The sequence below is a fragment of the Mya arenaria genome, chromosome 11 (genome assembly GCF_026914265.1).
Source record: "Mya arenaria isolate MELC-2E11 chromosome 11, ASM2691426v1".
Taxonomy (NCBI): domain Eukaryota; kingdom Metazoa; phylum Mollusca; class Bivalvia; order Myida; family Myidae; genus Mya; species Mya arenaria.
The window spans coordinates 15,831,516-15,857,229 of NC_069132.1; the positions used below are offsets into that span (position 1 = coordinate 15,831,516).

The following is a 25,714-nucleotide window of genomic DNA, read 5'->3' on the forward strand; positions in this document are numbered from 1 at the left end:
GTTGAAGTAGGTCAACATTAAAACTTCTGAAATGACGAGTTTTGGTAACAACTGAAAACCAGATTTACCTCAAAGATGAGGTAAACGTTTCATCTCATTCACAAATGTAAGGGTGGCAATGCATTACTGTAGTCAGTATTTTAACGTTCTTATTATCAATGAAATAACTCAAAAAATGTTTTGCATATTTTTGTATTTGTTAATAAAGTCTTCTACCTATAAAAATGTAAATTTATTCATTTAAGTGATAGATGAGGGAAAATATGCCGTCAAAATCTAAACGAAATTTATACGATGCGTAAAAGGGGAGATCACTGTGTAGAAGATTGGTCCGTTACCGTTTGTCAACTGTCCGTTTTGTATTATTTTAGTACGGCATGATATTTTGAAGAAAAACACACGAAAATAACGCACGAAAACGCTCGGACCATCATACCATAATTTTAATTTTACAAAAGCGTCTAACAACGAATTGTAGTTCAAAGCTTTCTGTCTTGAACTACAAATGGATCCTGATGTAGACTACTATGACCGTTATGATGACAGTGACAATGAGCGTGCAGAAAGGTTTGTACTGACTGGCCGAAATAGTAGCTATCCGAAAATGAGTAACTTATATAAGGTAGAACGCAGTATTTTGGAATTTTAAAACAATACATGATATAAAAACCCCCAATTAATTCCAAATTTATCAGTGTATCAAGACAAGGATCAGTTACCTATGTGTGGTGTGGAGAAGGTTTGACAGTGCCCCAGTAGCTAGGTCCTGAGAGCACTAGACCTCACTCAGCCTAGTAATTTGAGAGGTCAGGTTTCCAGCCCAGGTCTGGCTGCACTTTTGCACCCTGTGACAAAAAAAGCCCAACATGGGACTGTTATGCACCAGTCAATTGTAACCCACCCCCAGGTCCGGGAAATAGTGGGGACTGTGACTTCTGGTCCAGACTAGCAAAGGGCAAAGTCTCCGCTCTGCTGGGACGAACTGCTCGTGAAACCCCTGCTAAATACCCCCCACCCAAGGGACATAGGTAAAGGCCCATTCTCCGCTATATTTGTTGGGAAGACAAAAACCACCACATTCACCCGGCACTGCGGGGCCACCTGGAAGGTAAAAACATGGCACATTTCCCCGGCTATCCCCGGTATACCCCCGGAACTGGGGGGGGGGGCTGTGATTACAATTGACTGGTGCATTATTATATGTTCTTAATGTTCTTAACAGGGCTTCCATTAAAGGAAGTTTGGAAGTATTACTCCCTAGAAATGGGTTAGAACTTTCAAAATTGATTCCTTCGGGGTACAAAAACTTTCATAATTTTGAAGAAAACTTCAAAGTTGAAAGCCTTTAAGTTCAAAATATCAAAAGGGGGTGTCAATATTACTTTAATGGTCACACATTGAATTATAATTATATAAATCTGTGAATTTGGCAAGTAATAGTTGTAAAATATTTGTTTTTTAAAATTCAAGTTGAAAAAATAGTGGATTTTTTTTAATTGTATTCGGGCGACTTAAACTGCTAAATTTCAGTGAAAACTTCCAATAAGTGGGAAGTGGGATAATGGGAAGGAAGTTCATACTTCAGTTTCAAATTCTTAATGGAAGCCCTGTACTTAATATCCTACTAAAGGCTTCGTTTAGAACATGTTCACCTTGTTCTCTTCTCTGTAAATTCGGAGGACAAATTTCGACAAATTCTAATTTTGCAGGGGAATATGTCACCGTTCTGTTTACTGTGTAGGTGTCAGAGTTCCCACTTACTATTTTTTCCAAGGGTAAATTTACCCCCTGGGTATAAAAATAGGGGTAAAATGCAATTTTTGGGGGTATGAAATAAATATTTTATTTTTTTTATTGAAAAGTTATATTATAACAAATTGTTAGTTTTGTATTGAAGTTACAACTTAACAACTATTTCAATCCCTGTCAATCAAAGTCTATTGGATTTGTTTCCTCTAAAACCAAACGCTGTCAGTTACGATTGCATCGACATTTTGGATGCAGATGGAATTCCCATATGAAGATTGGTTACAATGTTTCGCTGCTTATCATTATTTACGCCAACTTTTTCAACATTGTAATGACGTCACAGAGTAGAATCTGCGTTTAGCCAATCGATGGGACTAGATAGTATTTATCATGTCTATTTTTAGAATGCGGAGTGGGATTCCAATGAAATTAATATTCACCCCCATGATTTTCGGCCGCTCGCGATCTCGTACCGGATGAAAAATGTATGCGTGTTTTTTGTTTTTTTTGCTTGATTTATGTAATAATTTACGTGAGTGGGAACTCTGGGTGTTGAGAAGGTGTGTTATTGGCAGAGGTGGTTCAGTTAGGAAGGGCTCTGACCTGGCTGCACATTTTTCTTGTCATGTAAGCCAAACATCATTTTCTTAATTGTAATACTTAAGTCTATTAAGTTCAGATTTTAGTGGTGGTACATCAAATAATGGGTTTGTTCCATATTTCATATTAGAGCTCTGTTCACCAAGGTACTTCTCTATTTCATTCTTATGCATATATTTGAAACATGTGTTTCAACAGCATAATATTATCTTGAGTATTAATAGCAAAGTTGAACTTACTTACTCAGATCAAGAGAAGCATATTTTTGATCAGGTCAGCATTCCATTTAAAGAATAAAAAAAATGATTTACAATAAAATCTGTTTCAGTTCAGATGATGAGATTGACATTCTGCTCCATGGAACCCCAGAGCAGAAGTGTCGCCTGTGTCAGCCATCACCTGGCGTCGGTGTAGTTCAGAGGGAGAAACCTGGCAGCGAGGATGAGTGGGAGAAAGAGATGAACGCAGAGCTGAATGGAAGAGTAAAAGAGCTGGAGAGACGCAGAGGATCTCTCTCGGGTAGAAATTATATCATAAAGCATTGGTTTGCTCTAATCTTCAATTATCTTGTTAAGTTATTGAGATCAGGGCTTTCAACAAAGGTCTGAAACCCAAAAGTCAATGATTTAAGAATCAAAATCAACTTTTCAAGAGTCATTGATGAAAAATAATCAATATAACTTTTAATGCCAAGAATACCTTGTCTTATTTCCTTTTCTTAGCCTTCTGTGGTTAAAAAATCACCATAGTCAGAACTTGGAAAAATATGTTCTGACTCTGATGGACATATTATTTATTTAATTCTCCCCCCCCAAACTTTTATTAAAATTGACAGGAAGTTAGTGTGCACCTGTTTCCTGCGCTTTTTAGACCATGTACTATGAAAAATATTCATTTTTCTGTTACACATTAAAAACTTTAACCCGAGATATAAAAAACAACAACTTAAAATAAATGAACAAAATACATCTTAGCATTGTTGTTTTGCAAAACCATCATACTTAGCGCAAAAGCAGGGTATCCGTTAATTTGCATAATGGGCGGAGTTAATATTACGTGATTGAGTTTGAGTGCTGATAAATGACACGGTTACTGGTCAGATTCCAGATCGATAATCACTTGTCACTTCAGGTGTTAACTGCTCTTGACTTTAATTGATTAAACACACATTTAGATCATGCATTGAGGCTCTTTTCACATGATACCCAATCTCACACTGAGATTCTCCCAGGTCAAAACTGACGCATACTACAAATTTATGATGCGTCAGTTTCGAGTCATTTATGATGTTGAAAGCCCTGGAATCGATCTAAATTTTATTATTAAAAAGCCGTCGAGTAATTTGCATTGTAGCTGAAAAAAAACACAAACCATGGTTATCACAAACCAATAAATTAAGAAAAATTCCGAAAGAGATTGTACAGTAGTTAGGCCTAAAAAAAAAATATGTCTGTTTCCTGTAACCCGACCGACCGTAATTTTTTACCGCCGACCGTAATTTTTTTATGCCCCAAAATTCGAAAAGTCAGATTTTGAGCGATCTCTGGCCTATGATGACAACGATAATTTAAATATTTTGGTAGTGTCCGAATCGTTGCATAGTTACAAACGTTTCCGGTTTGGCAAGTTGAAACAATGGCAAAAACCTTAATGGCTGTGACATTAAACTGCAGGGCTTTCAATTGACCCGAGCTCCCGGGTTTTGATGCACGGGAATCGTAAATGACCCGAAATCAACGCATCATCCATTTGTAATATGCAACAGTTTTGACACGGGATATTTCGGTGTGAGAGTCGGTATCATCTGAAAGGAGCCTCAATGCATGATCTGAATGTTTGTTTAACCCGCAAGAGCAATTTACACCCGAAGTGACAAGTGATTATCGATCTGGAATCTGATCGGTAACCTTGTCAATTAGCAGCACTCAAACTCAATGACGTAATATTAACTCCGCCCATTATGCAAATTAACGGATACCTTCCGCTTTTTCGCTAAGTGCAATGGTTTTGAAAAAGAACAATGCTAGGATATATTTTGTTCATTTATTTTAAGTGTTTTTTTATTATATCTCCAGTTAATTAAAAAATATTCTTATAAGTTTTTAATGAGTTAACAGAAAAATAAACATTTTTCATACCACATGGTCTAAAAATCACGGAAAACAGGTGCACGCTAACTTCCTGTCAATTTTAATGAAAGTGAAAGGAGAACTACGTAGATCGTTGTTAGTGTTATAGTTTAGTTCTATCACGGACCTGGTTTATAGGTCCGTGGTTCTATAACAAAACTGTTATGGTTTTGCCATTGATGAAAAATACGATGTTGCAATACTGGCAATAGGAACGTTAAATGTTTTTGTTTACTTCCGGAAAAAAAGATAAACCTGAAAGTGAAAGTTAAAGTAAGAAAGATGTCGTTGCAACTAAACAATCGCTGGTGCATATTGGAATTTGACAAGGATGCACTGGATTACATAACGAAGATGCATTAACTAAATAATATTTTCGTCAGAGTCAGAACATATTTTACCAAGTTTTGACTCTGGGAATGTTTTGACCCCCGTAGTCCAGTCAAGTCCAGAAAAGGAAAAAACAACAAGGTATTCTATTGAAAGTTACATTGATTATCGTGCTTGAGATTTTTACAGAATGAAGAGTGGATCTAATACAGCAGATCTTTTTAAAACACTGAAAATTGTTAAAAAAATTAGTTGTGGAAACTATTTAAGGTACTGTACGTGTACTAGTTTTGCTGTTTTACTGTTTAAAAAAGAAAATGGTATTACTTTTTATTAGTCAGTCTAAGCTTTTTTAATACTGATTCTAGTCTATTTAAACATATTCCAGTCCAATCTGTTATTTTACACTGTTCGATGTCGAGTCAGCAGGTAAGGTTTAAGTGTCCAAGCAGTGAACAGCGTAGACCATGGGTCTACACTGGTCCCAAAGATCTGTACAATTCTGACAGCCTCTAAGAGTTAAATGGTTTAGTCATTGATTCTAGTAATTTATCAATCGAAGTATTGATTTATATAAAATTATGTTTTGTGGAGATTCTTGCCTGTTCTTGTTGTAACAGCATTTTATTTTATAATAGTTGTCATGTACATTTAATTGTAATACAACTTGATATTATTACACAGTCTATCTTAAAATAGTCTGTGCAATAATATCATGTTTTATTATTAGAAAATGTATGCATTTTGAAAGTTTTGTTTAAAACATTTGCCAAAAATAAATTGTCTAAATGTTCTTTGATTCACTCTTTCACTGGGTTATATTTGCAAAGTCTAAAGATGAACTGCTTCCCTGGTGAACATACTGACAATGCTCAAAATTGCACATAATGTTGCCACCGCTGGGAGTCGAACCCATGGCTTGCCCTTCAACAGGATGCATTCTACAACTGAAATACATGTACCATGGCTAAAAATAACTGATAAACAATGCTGTTTCTTTGTCAAGCGTCACCTCTATATAGATGTGAAAAAATCACTTAGTCTTGATTTATTACAATGATGATGTATTTTATGTTTTGATGGCTGTCAAGCTAGCAGTTTTAGCTTATAAGTGGCAGAAAGATTGAATCTATATATCACACTGAATTCTTATTAAAATAATTCACCTGAAATAAACTTGAATATTGGATCATTCTGACATTTAAAAAAAAAAAAAAAAAAAAATCCCTACCGACCGACCCATCTTTTTTTCAGCATGTTACAGGAAACAGACATATTTTTTTTTTAGGCCTTAGGGTCGTAGGAATGTATACCTAGCTTTACCATGTATAACATACAGATGCTTTCAATTAGTATTATAATTACTCATAAGTGTCGTCTGTGGGTAGACAAGCACATCATGTTTTGTTAAGTTCCAAGTTTTATTTTGAAATCTGTACATTGGAAGTACATGTCATGTGATAACATTGTGGTCACTTGATACTTGTACCTTACTATGTCAATGAGATACCATGAATTTTACTTACAATTGAAACATTTGTGTACATGTATATGATATATCATAATGTGGTCAAGAAATGGTATGTTAATTGTTTAAAAAGAGACCTTGAATTTTAGAAAAATACCTTCAAAAAGTTGGGAAAAAGCAAAGAATTTTATCTAGTCATCACAGTTGAAACACCGACAGATGAGCCTGCTCAGACATTTGTTCTGAGCTGCTTTTGGTTTTTAAATAGTTTTTTTTTTAGCAAAACCAAGCAATTTATGATCAATGAGCCCAACAGGATTGCCAAAGAAAGTCATGTGAATAACTGATACACTCTCCAAATGCTTTAAATGAATAATGGGAGTTGATCTGATACATGTACTTCATTGTATGACTGATATAGTTCATGTTTGGTTTAACAAATGTTCAGTTGGAAAAATTGCTGACTCTGTTTCTTGTAAGTAAATGGAGAGCACATATAATTTATTTCAATTCCTAGAATAATGCTTCTAAATATTTGTTCCCATAATTCATTTTCCTAACCCAGTAGTATACTGTAGCTTTGACTTGACGTGTATGTTTGTTTCAGATGCGGGCTGTTCTGGGGGATCAGTGATGGATCTGGATACTGAAGAGCCCGTCAAGTTTTATGACGATGTTTACTTTGATTCTGATGAAGAGGATATGGTCAATACAGGTTAATATGTCGTCCTTGTCGAAGTTTTGATACATATTGAAGTATTGTTTTCTAATATATCTTTGAATACAAGTCTAGGTTTAAAGAAACCCTATACATTTGAAATTGATACATTATTGAATAATAATAACTATAAAAATACAAATTGGAATAATCATTGGGCATCAACGTGGAATAACATGGAAATAAATAACACAGGTTCAAACTTTAATTCATAAGGATGTCTTTAACCATCCTATTTTATAAAACATGCAGATTTAGGCGGCTCTCAAAAAGCAAAGGGTACAATGTGACAAAACCTTAATTCTTCTTTGACAAACAATGACTGTAAATAAGGTTGAAAATGTTTACAGAACAGTGACTGAAAATAAGACTGAAAATGTTTACAAAACAACGACAGTAAATAAGACTGAAAATGTTTACAGAACAGTGACTAAAAATAAAACTGAAAATGTTTACAAAACAACGACAGTAAATAAGACTGAAAATGTTTACAGAACAGTGACTGTAAATAAGACTGAAAATGTTTACAGAACAGTGACTGTAAATAAGACTGTCTACAGAACAATGACAGTAAATAAGACTGAAAATGTTTACAGAACAGGGACTGTAAATAAGACTGAAAATGTTTACAGAACAGGGACTGTAAATAAGACTGAAAATGTTTACAGAACAGGGACTGTAAATAAGACTGAAAATGTTTACAGAACAACGACAGTAAATAAGACTGAAAATGTTTACAGAACAGGGACTGTAAATAAGACTGAAAATGTTTACAGAACAGGGACTGTAAATAAGACTGAAAATGTTTACAGAACAGTGACTGTAAATAAGACTGAAAATGTTTACAGAACAGTGACTGTAAATAAGACTGATATGTTTATAGAACAGTGACTGTAAATAAGACTGAAAATGTTTACAGAACAGTGACTGTAAATAAGACTGAAAATGTTTAATTAGACTGAAAATGTTTACAGAACAGTGACTGTAAATTATGTCTGTTTATATTGTTTTTGCCTTGTCCGTCAGTCCGGTAGTCCGTCAGTCCGTCAGTCCGTCCGTACGTCACACTTCGTTTCCGATCGATAACTGGAAAACCGCATGACCTAGGATCACCAAACTTGGTAGGGAGGTTGGTCATGAGGTGTAGAAGATCCCTATTGTTTTTGGGGTCACTAGGTCAAAGGTCAAGGTCGCGGCGACCCCCAATGTAAAAAACATTTCCGCTCAATATCTTGACAATGGTTTGACCTAGGTTCACCAAACTTGGTAGGGAGGTTGGTCATGAGGTGTAGAAGATCCCTATTGTTTTTGGGGTCACTAGGTCAAAGGTCAAGGTCGCGGCGACCCCCAATGTAAAAAACATTTCCGCTCAATATCTTGAGAATGGTTTGACCTAGGTTCACCAAACTTGGTAGGGAGGTTGGTCGTGAGGTGTAGAGGATCCCTATTGTTTTTGGGGTCACTAGGTCAAAGGTCAAGGTCGCGGCGACCCCCAATGTAAAAAACATTTCCGCTCAATATCTTGAGAATGGTTTGACCTAGGATCACCAAACTTGGTAGGGAGGTTGGTCGTGAGGTGTAGAGGATCCCTATTGTTTTTGGGGTCACTAGGTCAAAGGTCAAGGTCGCGGCGACCCCCAATATAAAAAACATTTCTGCTCAAAATCTTGAGAACGGTTTGACCTAGGTTCACCAAACTTGGTAGGGATGTTGGTCATGAGGTGTAGAAGATCCCTATTGTTTTTTGGGGTCACTAGGTCAAAGGTCAAGGTCGCGGCGACCCCCAATGTAAAAAACATTTCCGCTCAATATCTTGAGAATGGTTTGACCTAGGTTCACCAAACTTGGTAGGGAGGTTGGTCGTGAGGTGTAGAGGATCCCTATTGTTTTTGGGGTCACTAGGTCAAAGGTCAAGGTCGCGGCGACCCCCAATGTAAAAAACATTTCCGCTCAATATCTTGAGAATGGTTTGACCTAGGTTCACCAAACTTGGTAGGGAGGTTGGTCGTGAGGTGTAGAGGATCCCTATTGTTTTTGGGGTCACTAGGTCAAAGGTCAAGGTCGCGGCGACCCCCAATATAAAAAACATTTCTGCTCAAAATCTTGAGAACGGTTTGACCTAGGTTCACCAAACTTGGTAGGGAGGTTGGTCATGAGGTGTAGAAGATCCCTATTGTTTTTGGGGTCACTAGGTCAAAGGTCAAGGTCGCGGCGACCCCCAATGTAAAAAACATTTCCGCTCAATATCTTGAGAATGGTTTGACCTAGGTTCACCAAACTTGGTAGGGAGGTTGATCATGAGGTTTAGAAAACTCCTATATTTTGGGGGGTCACAAGGTCAAAGGTCAACGTCGCTGTGACCTCTAATGTAAAAAAATATTTCCGTGCAATATCAGGAGAATGCTTTGATCTAGGTTCACCAAACTTTGAAGTGAGGTTGGTCATGATGTCTAGTTGATTTTGCAATCAGTTGGTCAAAGGTCAAGGTCACTGACCTTGAGGTGAAGAACCGGTTTCTGCTCAATAACTCAAGAACGTTTACACCCAGGAACTTCATACTTGGTATGCCAGTTAGTCATGACTAGTTGATGGCCCCTATTGATTTTGGGATCCATCATTGATTATTTCTCACCTACGACCACACAATGGGGGAGACATGCGCTTTTTCAAAAAAGCAATCTCTAGTTAGACTGAAAGTGTTTACAGAACAGTGACTGTAAATAAGACTGTTTACAAAACAATGAAAGTAAATAAGACTGAAAATGCTTAAAGGTGATGCTGCCCAGAAGAAAAGGAAACAGCACACAGATGAAGATCTACTGTACAACCCTGAGGAAGACGAGGACAATGAAAAGTGGATTGAGTCACGGAGGCGGGAGTACCTGCCTAAGCCTGGCCCGATCCCTGGGGGGTCTAAGGCAAAGACCAAGAAAAAGAAGCCCCTTCCAAGTAGTGATGCAGTTCTGGACTGCCCTGCCTGCATGACTACACTGTGTATGGACTGTCAAAGGTAAACAAAAAAACTAAACCTAAAAGAAAGTTCACCTTTAAAAAAGAAAAAATAGTTATACCCATAAGAGGGGGCTTCTATAGTCGCACTGTGTTTGTTTCTTACAGACGTGTCTCAGTTGAAACTTTATTTATTTCAATTAAATGAATTTTGATAAAACTTTACAGACATTTTATATACAACAGCATGAGAAGGTGTGTCATGCATAGTTATTGTCCTCTAACCTCAAAAGTGAAGGTCACACTTGGAGGTCATTTGGCTATTACCCCCACAAAGTCACATTTAAGGGTCATTTGTCATGTGTCTGCAACACATTATCATTACTGTTCATAGGCTGTACCTCTTTTGATGCATGCATCCAGTGCTTCATCAACTCTTAACAAGTCAACTTGAACACTATGTTTAAATGCATTCCTGATATCTTAAAATTCTTCAAGCTTGGTTTCATAAAGTGCCTTTGCTTTGTTTCCTTGTTTGAAATATGCTATTGTTAATTCAGAGTTTTATATATTTTTTTGCTGGTTTCACAATTCTAGGGCCCTGGCCCCATTCACAAAAAATCGGAAACACTGGCAGCAATTTGTTTTTGATGAAGTTGGCTTTTTAAGCCCCATACCCCATGTAAACACCATCATGGTACCAACGTCATTCAGTTTGACATAATTGACTTTTCAGGGTTAGACACTAACATTTTCTGCAAGGTAGTCCTTTGGACTACTTGATCTGAAATCCAGACCTGTACTCCAGCAAATATTCTGGAAGTCCAAAAATTCGCAAACCTGCAATGTAGTCCTTATGTGAGACCTTTGATTCGTCATGTCTGTTATTGGTCTCAATCATAAAATTCTTCTACTTTTGAAAAAAAATCAATACAAAATTTGGCCTTCAAATTCTATTTTAAAACCCTAAAAATACTAAAAATCATGCTGAAATACCCCATAATTTGTCATTTTAAAGAAAATGGTGCAATAACTAACATGTCAGATCACTTGACTTAAGATCGTTGCTTATATGCTAAGTTACTGCACAAATGACAGACATCCTACTAATTAGCAATATTTGATAATTGGGATCCTACTTATCAGCATTCATTGTCAATCTTAGTTTTATCATAATGCTTTCAAAACATAACGAAAATAAAATTCCCAAAGTGTTATTAATAATTTTCAATATAGGAGTAAGAAAAAATTGTCATCAAAGTATACAATTTTACGACAAGACCCAAGACCTTATCTCAAAGTTCAAGGTCACATTTAGAGTTGTATCATTATGGAATGATACATATATGCACACAGATAGAGTATAGTTGGTTGTGGCCTGGCTGTAACCTTGTCATGGGGGATATTTTAAAATTACTTTGCACATGTGTTTGGTAAATAAAAACGACATGTCAGCAGAGCTACAGATAAGGGTCGTAATGGGTGTAAATACACTTAAAAATCACCCATTACTACATAAAATCAAACAGCTGTTTGTACCGGTACGATTAAAAAAATAAAAATATGGCGTAACGTTGTTCTGAGTATTTTTGTCCATTTTTACACCAGCTGTTTTGACTAAGTATTTTTGACCGTTTTTAGACCAGCTGTTTTGAATAAATGTTAAACCGGTTTGTTAAAAATGATTCACTATCCTACACAATCATTTGGAGCTCCTCGGCCATTTTTATCGAAAACAATCTCGGATGTATTTTGACGGTTTACATATTCAATAACAGTTACATTTAAGTCTGCTGCAAGTAGATCGGGTAGTAATTTTATTTAGCAGTTAAACTTTATGACTTAACTCTTTGGAATCTTAATTATGTTTGCAATAATACATTTCACTGGCAATCAGTTTAAACTTAGATCAATAAATGCAACTCTAAAACACTATATTTAATTAATGATATAATTAAAAAAAATACGAACTACTTCAACTGATGTACTGGCATACATCCGAGGTTGTTTTCGATAAAAAAGGCCTGAGGAGTTCCGAATGCTAATGCGTGTAACTGTAAGGGGGAGTAACCGATGCATAGCGTTTCTTAAAATCAATTCTATTGTGTTAATCAACTGACAACAATTGAAATGTTGCTCAGCAGATTAATCAGGACTTATTTGCTGAGCATTATTGTCATTTCGATTTTGTGTAAGTTCTTATATGTGCGCTATAAAAGTTCTTATATATGTGCGCTATAAAAGTTCATTAAATGAAATAAGTCAATCATATTTGTAATTTAATGTACCAGTACACTTAGGAATTCGCCGTTGCACTTAAATGGATGAACCAAGGGTGTACCGTACATTTTACCAGATTGCATAAGGGTGTAAAAAAGTTATCTGTAGCTCTGTGTCAGGGTCAAGACCCATGTCCCTACATTATACCTCTTTCTGAGTTACTCTTCCAGATTTGAGGTCAACTTTAATGTAGGCCAGCATATGCTTAAAGATTATGATAGCTCTTTCTGATGAAAAAATATTAGTAATTGGATAATCCATTGAACTGCATGGCACTCTGCGGGCTTTCCTCACTTAATGTGACAGCTCATGTTATTTTAATATTTGCCTTTGTCAAGCAATACCATTTTGTGTTAAGGGTTATGGTGCGGTTGTCATGAGTCCTGTGATAGCTTTAGTATGTTTTGCATGGATTTCATCATATACAGATTTACATACAGAAATTCTTGTCAGTAAACAATTCTGTAACTACTGCAACTGTTTTCAGACATGATGTGTACAACAACCAGTACCGAGCCATGTTTGTCTCCAATTGTAAGGTGGAGATGGGAGAGCTACTTAAATTCCCAAAGGCCAGTAACAAGCGGAATAGGAAGAGCAAATCAAAAGAAGGTAGCACAAACGAGCCAAGCTGCGACGACATGTTTAACCCTGTCAAATGTACAGAATGTAACACTGTTGTGGCTGTGTATGATAGGGATGAAGTGTATCATTTCTTTAATGTCCTCGCAAGCTACTGACATGGAATACGATGAAATTGCTTGGTTATAAAGCTAATTGTTGGGGATGACTGATTGATAATATCTTGTATGTTCTGTTGTCACTTGACTTTTCCTCACTGCAAGAAACACTTGAAGCAAACTTGTTGGAGTGACACGTTTGTTAGCCCTACACTGGGTTGACCACTGGGTTGGCCACTGGGCTGACCACTGGGTAGCATAAAAATGATCTCTGTACTGAAGGTCAAGCCTTCAAGATTGCAGGTATTAGCAAAGAGACACACAAACATTCTGGATTGAGGAAAGCACTGACCATGACTTCTGTGATAGACGTGGAGTGAAGTGAACCTTACTGGATACAATATTTCATCAATTTTCTGTATTGTTGAAAAGTTCTCACCAATTCCATTGACATCAATGGACCACAGGAATGGTATAGCTGTTTACTGTGATTCATGGAAACTAAATTCCACATTCCTGCATCTCTCCTGTACAAGAAACTGAACAAACCATTGTGACGGACACATGATTATGTTGTTTTTTATTGTCTGTGTATGACATTGAATATACAGATAACCTGTCATGATGGGGCCTGTGCCTAAACCATTACTGCAAAGAAAAGAAATCAACAAAAAGGTTTGAAAATAAGAAATTACACCTAATGATTCAGCGAATTTATATTGTTAAATGGTAACATGTATGTATGCATAATGTATTATATAATTATCACTTCTTGAGATGTCCTGATTTTTAGGTCATTGTAAATTGTTTTTTGAACTTAAAAGATAGTAAGGTGTACAGCCACCTCAACTGCAAGTTGATCTGTCAAATCTTACTATTTGATTTGTGATCATTCTCTGTCTGTAAAAATTGGTTCGTATTCATTACTGCAAATACAGATTGTAATATTTCAGTCTGCAAATACTCCACTTTCAACTAATTTACAAATTCTTCCTACTTCTTGCCTTACGTAGAAGGTAAGTTACAAATGCATTGTAATATATCAATATAGGCTATCCATTTGAAGCATTTTTGTTTTTCTGTTACCAGCTAAAATCATGTGGATGACAATAGTAGTAGTATTTTGTAAAAACAAACTTGCAAAACTTGGTAAACTTTAATACATAAATTAGTTATTGTCTTAGTAATTAAATTGTGTTTTCATTGTTGTTTTGTTTGTCAACTTTCTGGCAGATTCTTGGTATCCCGCGGTTAGCTCTAGTTTCTTTCATACCGCAGGATAAATCTTCAAGTCTGGCGTCATCTTCTGTCATATCTTGGATGAACAGCGTTAGCATGACATGTGCATTCCGTACATATTTTGTCGACGGTTGTTGTCTGTGGTGTAAATTTGCAAGAGGACATATGCTGCCATAGAGATTCTTGGAAATAAAAGCCAAGACAATATTTGCATGGCAAAAACTTGTCTGCACTATACATTTTGCTATTCTTTGCATTTACCGGTAGTCATATTGCAAAGACCAGTTCACCCTTTCCTTTTTCAATAGTGGTTTTGTCATGTTTTGGTTAGAGTTTGCTGTTATTACTTGTTTATGTTGGATGATCTCAGATTGTCACAGCTCAATCAAAATTGACGTCGTCTGGGCGGCAGATCACACTGCACTTAGATTCTTATTTACAATAAACCATTATACTCGTACAAGGCCATTTATGCCTGGATTTTTTTTTTCAGATGTTTTAATTTGAATGATATATTATACATTGTATACAAGAATGCAGTATCACCGAAAAGCCAAATGGACATGTCTGCCAGAGAATTAGCCGATTTCAGTCTACAATAGCCTTCATTCTACATTTGTCCTATGTACAGCCTATCTGCACGTGATAGGAATGTAAGAGCAAGTATCAAGTCCTGTCAGTATTGTTTCCTGTGAAACTGTTGTCTCACTTCCAGTCAATATTACCTCAGGATGGCAAATACAAAATTGCATAACCTTTTAAATAATCCTTATTTTATTCAAACATGATATCCACACATTAGTCTTTTCTTGACACCAGGGACATTATTGTGCATTTTCAAATGTGCGCACTGTGTGCACATACATAGAGGAAATCTTTTTTGGAAGATAGGTGTCTGTCAGATCGCCAGATCTGTACAGGTCCCATGCAGGACCTGAACGCTGCTTTCTGGTTACGCTGTAAGCATTGGTCTGAGACCAGGCGGATCTGATTGTCGATCAAATGAGCCTCAATGCTAAGCAGCCAGGTTATCACCTTCTGAATTCCAGCATTGATTAATGGAAGTTCTACCACATGCTCTGAGGATCTTTCCTGTTGCTCAAAGATTTACTGGTGGCTAGAGCACACAATTGTCCTATACACAGTTTCCCAGCATCACACCTGCTTCCTCCACTGCTCTGACCCATATCAGACATGTATCCAATTTGTTTAGATCACTTTATCTTTAGTAGCCTTAGGCTTAGTGCAATGTCAATGAATCAGATTATAATCAAGCAGTTAGTATCAAGCGATTATTAGTTGTGGGTTTTAACGGTATTGCCAACAGTAGTGCAGTTGTTGTTTTACAATATACATAATGAGAAAAATAGCAATATACTTTTACATAAAGTGTTTTCCCCAATCTTAATATTCAAATATAAATTGTGTGATCTATTTAATCGACTGTCTACTGACATGGATTTGTTATAAATTTAAATGTTAGTTTCAACCAACGAAAGATTTTTAACCATGCCAAGCAATTCTTTGGAATTTTACATGAAGCAAATTAAGTTTTTTGTTTGACATTTTGTTTCACTGCCAAATTTTTTTATTTTTCCTCAGATAAATCATGCATTAAATGGTTAGACCATAAAGGCAGTCACGTTCACCGTTCATGCATATATACCAGTTTTCTTTCTCCTGCTGTGCAGCATTGGAATGAGGATTTAGCCATTTTAGCACACAACCTTTCTGTACAATTCAGTGGCCTCCAGATGTCATCTTATCATGCGTAGACGCCTGCTTGCAAAAGAAATGTTAATTTATGTTAATTTATTTACAGTTGGTGGGTTTCGTAAAATAACTTTCTACCCTATTTTCCCTATCAAATGCATAGGATTTGTTATGCAAAAAAAAGGAAGCAGTTTTTCCATACCTTGTTAAGATCATGCTTTATGTATGTGGTAACTTGGTGTCATTCATTTCGGCTTGTTCTTTCTCCCTCATACATTCAGAAACCTAGAGGATCGGGTTTTTGGCACTCTTGTCCAATGACCAACATTTTATGGTTTTATGGCTGATGGTTTGGTAAATGCAGATATTTTATTCAAAGAGCAAGTTTTCAGAATCCACTCACAGGTGAGTAAGGGAATAAAAGTTGTATACGCTGAATTTTTCTGTACAAATACTACCTCTTTTGGACGAAATACTTCAGCAGATCTTGAGGAAAGTTTAAATAGATGTAACTGGGGTAAAAGTGTGACCTGTGTCTATCCGTCTCTTATACTTTTATTTGCAATCACAAGGAGAAAAAGCTTTGAAAACATAATACAAGGTCTGAAGATATTTTCCAGACAACATATTAGAATATATAAATAAGTACTTACACCAAGTAATATAAATAAACAGTACCTGGTAAATACAAATGGAAATAGATACAGCAAAGTAAATAAATGAAACATACCAGCGATATACAACATATTGTTTGGCAACAATGCATAAGAATAATATAGATGAAAGGTTTTTAAGTTGTCAATCCAACAACTGGAAGGACAAGAATGCTGGAAAGACAGAATGGCAGGAATGGTACAGGTGATTTCATGCATAATTGAATTCTAATAATGGTTAACCAGTCTTAAGTTTCTTGACCACAATAATGCATACACACTGACCACTCTCACACATGCTCTATCATAATGCACGGCAATTTAAATGCAAACAGGCAATGGTAATAAATGAGCATGAACTGATGAATAGCACACCCTGTTGCATAGGCTTTTCTTATTTTAGTGTCAACCTCCAAAAGAATTGATATGCTGATGGTTAATGACAAAAACTACTCAAACTTTCCTTTCAAAATAATTTTTCTCAAAACAACAGGCCCAGTATAAAGAAGAAATTGTTTAATCAAAAGAAACAACAATATGAATGGGGATACTGAGAGCTTTATTGCTACCATCATTTATCTACAGCTCCAAACTAATTAGAAGCACGCACATAACAATAATGAACCTGATCGGCGCAACTATCAATAAATCATTATTGAAGCATTCACAATAGCATTTTACAACACACATAACACATTAATAGTAAATAGTGAATACATCGTCCAATCCACTCAAGTAGTTGTAGGGTAGTAGAAGGCAGACGTTAATCATTAACATACTTTTAGCGAGCTATAAAGCTGCTTGCATCTGACTGACAAGGTGTAACCTAGTTTGAAAATCATTATCTATGTATCTCTGATAACAATCTGACCGCCAGTCTCCCAGTAGTTTGATTGACTCCGCAGAGAGGCCAATTGCATAACAGAAAGTGGCTCCGCCCCGCCTATAGCTATGATTAGATATCTCATCGGAACTGACCCGGTCAAAGTTAGGCACGTACGAACTCTTCGAAGGAAAATCTCACTGGACATAGCTTTTAATTGGCCATCAGCCATAAACATGAAGGCGGGGTCATCGAGACTTGATTTTGCTGTAAGTTGAAAGCTATTAAAAATTGCCTGGACCGGACAAAGAGCATTACCTTTTTGGCGCGCTAATGGAACTTCACAATTTCTGGATTTAAATTGATTAACCTTGCTCCATCGAATGAGCAAGGAAGCACCCCAAGTGAAAAAAGATGCATCACGACGGCGAAGGTGTATTAAGTTAGTTAAAAAGTCAGTTAAAAAATGGTCTGGCATTACACCAGCTTGCTTCACGCGCGCTCACCACTAACAGAATGCGCAAGGAACTCTCAGAATCCCGCATGGTCAAGCATGGTCAAGGGTCGACACGGTCTGATGTGCCCACGCTGCGCATATTGCTCGCTTGTTTAAATGAAATTAAGAAACTTAATTCTACGTATGTACACTTATTATGCTTAGCGAAATATAGGAAGGGAAATTATTTTCTATCATCATTCGAACACAAAAAATTAAGGAAGGCAACAATTTTGAATGTTGTTTAATAATTATAGTTATTGTCACCCCCAGTTGATTTAAGTGAGCTTGGAGCTACTTACCATGTCAATGTGCGAGTAAATAAATTTCTGGCATCAACAGTGCAGAAGTCGATTTGCTTAACAGTGCATAAATAACAATATAACTACCTGTGTTGGTGCAGCATTTGTAGACATCCACATCCAAGTTGCTGTCCAGTCAGGGCCTGAGCGGAAGTGGTCTCGTCGTTAACCTTTAAGTCAGGGTCTTCATTGAATTTGCTGATGTCAGCATCATTAATGACAACATTTGGCAGTGATGTATTAGCCAAGAACTGCAAAAGGATTTTTTTTTTATCAAATCCTGCATTTCAATTTCTTAACTGTACACTTCAAAGTTATGCACCTATCAATATTTTGCCCCAGGGGGGGGGGGGGGGGCGGCGGGCAGACCCAGGGGAATTAGACAAGTTTTCCTTTTGGGTGTCTAATTCCCCACCCTGGAGCCAATACTTTTGTCTAAATCCCCATAGTGGGAGATGCTTTGTGTATCTAATGTCCCGGGGATAGATGGATGAAGGCAAACCTAGTGCCAATATTGCCAGATAAGCATTCACCCGACATGAAAGAGCTAGAAGTCAGCCAGCCAGAAATGTCATCCAGATGACAGTTGTTTTATTCATTCCAACCAATGCTTTTTAAATATATGGAGAAAAAAGTTGCACCATTTTATCTATTCTGATGGAAAGCACATCAAAACGTTTCCCTACCTACTTCCTAGGTTTAATAAAACAAAACTTTATAAAATAAATGACTTCAGCATTACTGTTTTTATATTCAAAGGGATGACTACCCTTTGCTATATTTTGGAACTTAAAAAAGAATGTCAGAAAGTATATAAAAGTATACATTTTTAGAAAGGTCTCTTCAATTATTATCTCTGTCATGCAATGACAAAGTCAATAAAATTATTTGGATGTGAAGAGATAAAGTACACATTGAATGCGCCGTTTAAAAAAAAAAAATTGTCCTACAGAAAGGGGCAACCCCAACACATATTTGTTTGTCGCATTTCATACCTTGATACTTTTGCAATTTGCCTTTAAATGAATTTTATAACATATATTTGGAAATCACAGGGGATATAAATACCACATTTGGAGTAATAATGAAACTAAACCTCTTTTTAAAAAAATCAGTAACATGGTTCCCTCAAGCAAGAATAAATGTATAAAATGCACTAACAGTTCTGAAAAGAGCCCTTGTTTCAGTTTGGCCCTAAGAACCAGTTTTGGCACCAACTCTTTGAATAATGTGTCATCTTCCACCACTGCCAGAAGCCCTTGGCCATCTATGTCATTCTCTGGAATAGACACAAATGCAATTTAAAATGTTGCATGTACAGTTTTGGTATCATTCTGAATCAGAACACTCAATAATGACAATTCTTTACATGAACAAATTTACGGTTTTAAGATGTGAAACAACATTAATTACCTGTAACCATAATGACAATATTATAAACAGAAATGAGGAGAAACTGTTAAACTGGCTTTTAATTGTTAACAATTGCTAATTAAATGAGATATTGCTTGCTTTTCCAAGTTGAAGTGTTTAATAGCCATCGGACATATAAAGTGTCATATATAAACAGAATATGGATCCTAAACTTAAGACATCCACCTATGATCAAAATATCAAGTATATTGACAGCTAGAGCAGATGAAATCTTTGTTAGTTCTCTGTAACATTGGTCAAATAAATTTTTACATGTAAGCCATGCCATGTGAATAATAATAATTAAACATTATAAATAGAGTAGCCAAAAGTCCCATACAAGCATTAAAGAGTTGAAAACAGATAGAGACAAGTCCTGGTTTGTAGAAAAATCGTTATGAGTGAAAATGAGACTGTGTACATTTGAATTAACTTAGTCTGCTATTTGCGGCTACAATGATAATTCAAACAGCTCGGATCCAGATCAGACAGCAAGTCTGATTTGGATCAAAGCTGTTTGACACTCAGACAAAAAGTTCAGTTTTTTTTTTTTAACATTGGATTATGTTTAAAAATTGTAACAGCATTTGTATGCAAAAAAGTATGAACAATTCCAATCGGAAACCGTACATTAATGTTTAAACTTATCTCCACTTTTCACGGCATAAATCGGCTCTATGTTCGCGTTTGAATTACAGAAATTGGCTTCAAAATCGATTTAAGAAATATTAATTTAGAATACTAATGATATTGAACAGTACCAGATGTCTACAAGTCAGAAACATTCGTTGATTGGACGTCGTATTTCTGACATTATGAACGCGACGTTGTATTTGTGTCGTGACGAACTAAGCCTAAAAAACAACGTCGGTATGACAGGATGATCATCATATTAAATGTGAAGCCGTTTTGACATTGAAGTTAAGTTGCCAACGTCACACCCTAGATCCTACCTAGATCCGATGTTGTATCAACGTCTTGTGTTTGCTAGGAAGTTTTAGTCATAAAAGTGTATGATTGTGTCACGTTGACTCCCTCAAATGGACAGTCCACAACTTTGGAGCAATTTACGTAGCCAATTTTTGGGGCAAAAAATGCTACATTTTGTAAATACCCAGAAAAGTTGCTGGCCGCTGGCGCTTCTGCAGAGCATTCAGTATGACAAGACAAGTTAGCAGACAGAGATAGTTTTTAAAAGCATGCTACAATATATACCATTCATATATCAGAATGTAATTAGTATCTAGCTAAGCAAGGATAGGATTAATGTACATATATATATAAAAATAAGGCAAAACATGTGTTTCAGCAGTCTGCAACCAAACAAATCCGCACACAGGTAATTGTGGCTAGTTTACAAAATTTTGTGTAGATGGTTTCAATTCATTTTCTCTTGAGACTCATTGAGTTGGACAGGTAAAAGTATCATGATTTTTTATTTCTGTCAATTCTATCTGATGTGATGAGGCCCTTTTAATGAGATCTCATCACCCTTTTGTCACCAAAAACATGCATATTTTTTATTTTTGACCTGTAACCTCTTAGTGTGTGTGTGACAAAGTACAAAGGAGACGACAGTTAACGTCTCAGGGTGACCTTGTCAAACCTTTTAGGTAGGGATCTGGGTGGTGTCTTCATTTTGGAAACATAAATGAGTTGTGCCACATTATTTGAAAATTTTCACAATGCATGACTAATTTGCAGTCCATAAAATAAACAGATGGATGTATATACACGTTCAATTGTATTATTAAGTGCCTCCCCCTATATATTTGTAAAAGCTTTAGGAGTCCTGGACATTTTCATTAATAAGAAAGTATATAAGGTCAGGTTGCTCGAAACACAGAATACTTTGCACTACTTTTATCACACCATCACCATAGCATACAGTACTGAAATATTTTGCTAGTATTATACCATTTGTGAGTTCACATTTAATTACCTTTTTTGTTAATATATAGTTGTTGCAGCATAACAAAAAATCTGAAAAAGATATCCAAAGAAGCGATTTATTCTTCTTATGGGCATAAATGCATAAATATTATAATTACGGGGCTATTAAGATTAATACCCTGCTACAGACGTATATTTAGGGCGGAATATCGAAAACACTGCACAAACAAGTGTATTAAACATCGAAAATTGCAATAATATTCTATGATATAGCCAATTACAAGGGCAGGTAATCCAAATATGAATGAGGTCAATGAGTGGGTCTATAATGATAATCATGTTAATTATTTTCAATGAAAAAATGACCGTTTGTCATATTATAACATGAAAATTTCATGTTATAATATGACAAACGGTCATTTTTTTAAAAACCCTCTCCCTCATATAGACGCTTTTTTGACGAGACTGCAGCAGAGGGCATTTGAAAACATAGTGACAAAAGAAGAAATTGATCAAAACGGACTTTATGTCAAAATCGTAAAGGACAGCGCGCGCAAAAACACATGGCAATAGAATGGAACTTTAATACGATATGCCAAAATAAATTATAGTAATGATGAACATTTCCTGTTTATATTTAATACTGTACCTTTAAATATGGTTGTGAGATCTTTTGAGATGCTATCCACCCATTCACACATCTCTTTAACTGAGAAGGATGAAACGTGTGAAAGTTTGTCCGCCATTTTTTTAGTGCGACAGTACAGTTGTCTAAACTCCGGGTACCGGGATACGAAATACGGTTGTCTATACAACTCCAGGTACCGAGATGTAAAATCCGTCTTATGTCTAAAACCCGGGACCCAGAATTATTCGGCGTGTCAAATTCCCGCCTGTCGGGAATTGTCTTCTGTCTAAAGTCCCGTGTATGCCCGCCGCCCCCCCCCCCCCCCCCCCCCCCGGGGCAAAATATTGATAGGTGCATTAGACGTTTTCTGACAGGATCATGAGGCATAGGTAAATCAACCTGCATATTTGAGCACTATATTAAATTCATGTTCTCAATGTACATGAGCAAAAAAATTAAGACAGAACATGATTGGTGAAATTAAATTACAAATGAAGGTGGACAGGTACTCATAGGCAGTAAGTACAATGTAGATACGAAATACAAACACATGTAATATATGGTAAGAAGCACTTTTCAAGCCAAAGTGATTTATTTACCTGACATGTTGTGCTGCTTGTAGCAGTCAACTGAACCCTGTTGTTGTAGGTCTTTTGGTACACACCACTGACCTCAATGACAGCCTCTGGATTATATGTCTCAGTGGCAAATTTCTCAAACAACGTGACTTTCACTGCTGGCCCACTGGCATCTTTCAAAGCCAGGGACCTGACAGCTAGCGTTCGGTCTCTACGGAAGGTCAATGGAGACACCTGCAATTAACCCTTAAGCCGCTATGTAATTAATGCCTAATATGGCTTATCAGTGCTGATTAAATAACCAGGAATTCTTAGTAATTGACCATACTTGGTAATGAAGGCATAACTATTGAAGTTATAGAGACACAGTCATAAGACTTATATGTGTGTAAACATGAAAGATCACTCTTTCCAACCATGACATTTTCGACGACACACTTTGACAATTTTTACCTGTTCAGGTGAGTTAATTGGCAAGAAAATAAAAAAATTCAAATGTTCTACAATTTTATCGAGCAATTTCTTAGATTTCATTTATCTATTTGTACATTTAAAGAAAAAACAAAACAACATAATAATTTACACAAATAACACATAAAAAGACATAGTAATGGACATTTTACAGCACAGGTAAATGTCAGGTGTGACATTTTTTTTTTATGAAATCTTGAAGCTTATTTTTGTTGACAATTTTTGATGTAGCTGATCATTGTCATCACAATATGATTTGATATAAAGAATATTGTTAAACTAAACACTTTTATATACATTTAAAAGTTTTCAATGCTTTTATTGACACATTTTCTCTGCAATTACGTCCATTGACTCCAGCCGGAGGCATTGAAATGTAACCTTACACATTATCAGTCATTTTTTTTCTACTTGAAGTTCTTCTTTGTGTGAAAGTCCTTGAAACACTGGTTCACACAAAGTGCAACCTGGCACTCTGGACACCAAAATGATGTCATGACACGCTTATGTCCATCCCGCTCCTTCTTCTTTGGGTTACACACCACACAGTCACGTAGGGGCCTCGCTCGTTTCGCACCTTCCTTGGCTGGGATGTACTCCGGAAAGCACCTGGAGACCATACGTGTTGGAATCTCCCCAAGGACTGGTCGCCCTCTTTTAACCTGCCTACATGCCACATCCCCGGCTTCTTCCAACAAGGAACAGATAATGGCAGATCTGAACTTGTCATGGTCCAGTTTCTTCTCGCCGACAGCAAACTTCTTGTACAATATGTAACTGTTCACAAAAGTCATGTTGACAAGGTAGAAAAATAACTTCCTCCACCATTTCTTAGACTTTCTGGTCAGGCAGTTATAGTGTCCAAACTGATCCAAAAGATCTACACCACCCATGTGTTTGCAATAGTCAACTATGCACTTAGGTTTTCGGACATTATCACCAGTCCGATAATCACGTTTTTCCAACACTGCCATGTTTGCCTCATGGAAATTCGTCAAGATAGTCACATCCCGCTTGTCTTTGTAGCGCATGGCCAGCAGATTATCCTTTCGGCGAAACACAACTTCACCTTCATTTAATTTACGCTTACTCTTGATGGCCAAGGGTGTACCAACTCGGTTCACTCGTAATGTTCCACACCCATATGTTTCGGAACTTTCAAGTTCCTGAAAGAGTTCAGGGGACGTGTAATAGTTGTCCATGTATACTTTATGGCCTTTATGCAGCAACCCACACCTGGACATCAAGTTCATAACAATGCACATAGTTTTGGTCAGGTGCTGAGTCTCTCCTGTCTAGGCCTCATAGTAGTCCGGGGCATGTCGATTTTCTTGGCGTCCTGCGTAAATGTCGTAACCCAAGCAGTATCCACTACCTGCTTCACAAACAGTGTACAACTTTACACCAAACTTGGCAGGTTTGTTTTTATTGTACACCTTTATATTCAATCGACCCTTCCAAGGACAAGTTGCCTCATCAAAGCTGAGGTTTTCGTCAGGGATGTACACTTCAGAGAAGCGCTGCATTGTCCGGATAATCATGGGGCGGATCTGTCTTAGCTTATCAGTCCGATCTTCATCAGTTGAAATATGGAAGTTGGACAGGATATTCAGGAATCTGTAAACAGAAAATAACATTCATTGATTGTTAGGTAATAAAATTACACTTTGTCTTTACACTTTCTTTCAGACAGACTAAATGTCTTTACATTTTCTTTCAGACAGACGGATATTGCGGATGGCAGACATTCATTGCAGCTGGTGGTACCTGCGCATATATTTGTACATTTCTTTAACAGAAATGTAGTTTGTCATGTGTGTTTGTCTTATTACTTGACCTTTTGAATAATTGTTGAAACTATTTACAATGATAAACCAACAAAAAGACTTTGATAAAACATATGACTTGTGGTGTTTTAGCTTGTAATTGTATTACCTGGAATAAAAAATACATGTATAAAATTTTATGGCACAAACCTGTCCCTTGACATAGATCTGGAGAAGAATGGAGTTTCTGTGACATAATCTGTAGTCCAATAATCATCTAGGTCCGACTTGTAGACTAGTCCCATGGCGATGACCAGGGTGAAGAAGACCTTCATTTCGCTAGGGGTGACGTCCTCCCATTTCCGCATTCGACTGTGGGTTGCCAGTTCCTGGTTTGCCATCCGGTTTGTTGCATACGCATTGGTCTCATTACACATGACCTCAAAAAAATCGTTGTCAATGAACAATTTCATATAGTCATTGGGATTGTGCGAGTCCATCTCAACGTTTAACGTCCCACCACCATTGAATGACATCACAGTTGAAAAGGTTTCATTTCCAGTCCACCCTGCTTCCCGATCTGCCTCGATCTCCACGTTGTTTTCAGGCCCAAAGACCGACAATGGCGTCTCTAGAAGAATGTTATAGTTTCTTCGTGGTCGAACAGGGTCAAACCCATCGAAAGAATCATCTGAGTCATCGTCACTATCTAATAAATTGCGAACAAATCGGTCATTGTAAACGTCGTCTTCTGAGTCAGAAGCCATTTTTAGGGATATGATTTACTGCGCATGTCGTTCTATTTATATTGCGGAAACTCGCGCATAACTACAATA

The 25,714-nt window shown here is 36.7% G+C and overlaps 3 protein-coding genes and 1 long non-coding RNA gene across 6 annotated transcripts; 1 reads left to right on the forward strand and 3 right to left on the reverse strand.

The window, feature by feature from the left end:
- Positions 1–389: 389 nt before the first annotated feature.
- On the forward strand, positions 390–25,052 carry LOC128208042 (E2F-associated phosphoprotein-like). 3 transcript variants are annotated; one of them, XR_008256830.1, is made up of 6 exons: positions 390–567; positions 2,678–2,868; positions 6,884–6,991; positions 9,767–10,004; positions 12,711–13,578; positions 24,833–25,052. XR_008256830.1 is itself a non-coding variant. In XM_052911348.1 (5 exons), the coding sequence occupies exons 1-5, from the start codon at positions 506–508 to the stop codon at positions 12,961–12,963; spliced, it is 852 nt and encodes a 283-aa protein (XP_052767308.1). In that variant the 5' UTR covers positions 390–505; the 3' UTR covers positions 12,964–14,108. The 3 variants fall into 3 exon arrangements, 2 of the variants coding, with proteins under 2 accessions (XP_052767308.1, XP_052767309.1); XM_052911348.1 differs by lacking the exon at positions 24,833–25,052 and having other exon boundaries at positions 12,711–14,108; XM_052911349.1 differs by lacking the exon at positions 24,833–25,052 and having other exon boundaries at positions 467–567; positions 2,683–2,868; positions 12,711–14,108.
- Positions 19,226–22,335, reverse strand: LOC128208044 (uncharacterized). The gene is made up of 3 exons (XR_008256831.1): positions 22,085–22,335; positions 21,485–21,525; positions 19,226–19,408 (listed from the first exon to the last, which is right to left on the reverse strand). It is a non-coding gene; the product is annotated as an uncharacterized LOC128208044 (long non-coding RNA).
- On the reverse strand, positions 23,520–24,314 carry LOC128208359 (piggyBac transposable element-derived protein 4-like). Its single transcript, XM_052911918.1, has one exon. The coding sequence runs from the start codon at positions 24,312–24,314 to the stop codon at positions 23,520–23,522; it is 795 nt and encodes a 264-aa protein (XP_052767878.1).
- Positions 24,408–25,645, reverse strand: LOC128208360 (piggyBac transposable element-derived protein 4-like). The gene is made up of 2 exons (XM_052911919.1): positions 25,089–25,645; positions 24,408–24,729 (listed from the first exon to the last, which is right to left on the reverse strand). The coding sequence occupies exons 1-2, from the start codon at positions 25,643–25,645 to the stop codon at positions 24,408–24,410; spliced, it is 879 nt and encodes a 292-aa protein (XP_052767879.1).
- Between the last annotated feature and the right edge of the window lie 69 nt (positions 25,646–25,714).

Coding starts and splice junctions, on each gene's coding strand:
- LOC128208042 (XM_052911348.1), top strand. CDS start 506: ATGGATCCTGATGTAGACTACTATGACCGTTATGATGACAGTGACAAT. Junction 2,869..6,883: donor ACGCAGAGGATCTCTCTCGG/GTAGAAATTATA, acceptor TGTTTGTTTCAG/ATGCGGGCTGTTCTGGGGGA. Junction 6,992..9,766: donor AGAGGATATGGTCAATACAG/GTTAATATGTCG, acceptor AAATGCTTAAAG/GTGATGCTGCCCAGAAGAAA.
- LOC128208359 (XM_052911918.1), bottom strand. CDS start 24,314: ATGGACAACTATTACACGTCCCCTGAACTCTTTCAGGAACTTGAAAGT.
- LOC128208360 (XM_052911919.1), bottom strand. CDS start 25,645: ATGGCTTCTGACTCAGAAGACGACGTTTACAATGACCGATTTGTTCGC. Junction 24,730..25,088: donor AGATCTATGTCAAGGGACAG/GTTTGTGCCATA, acceptor TTCTGTTTACAG/ATTCCTGAATATCCTGTCCA.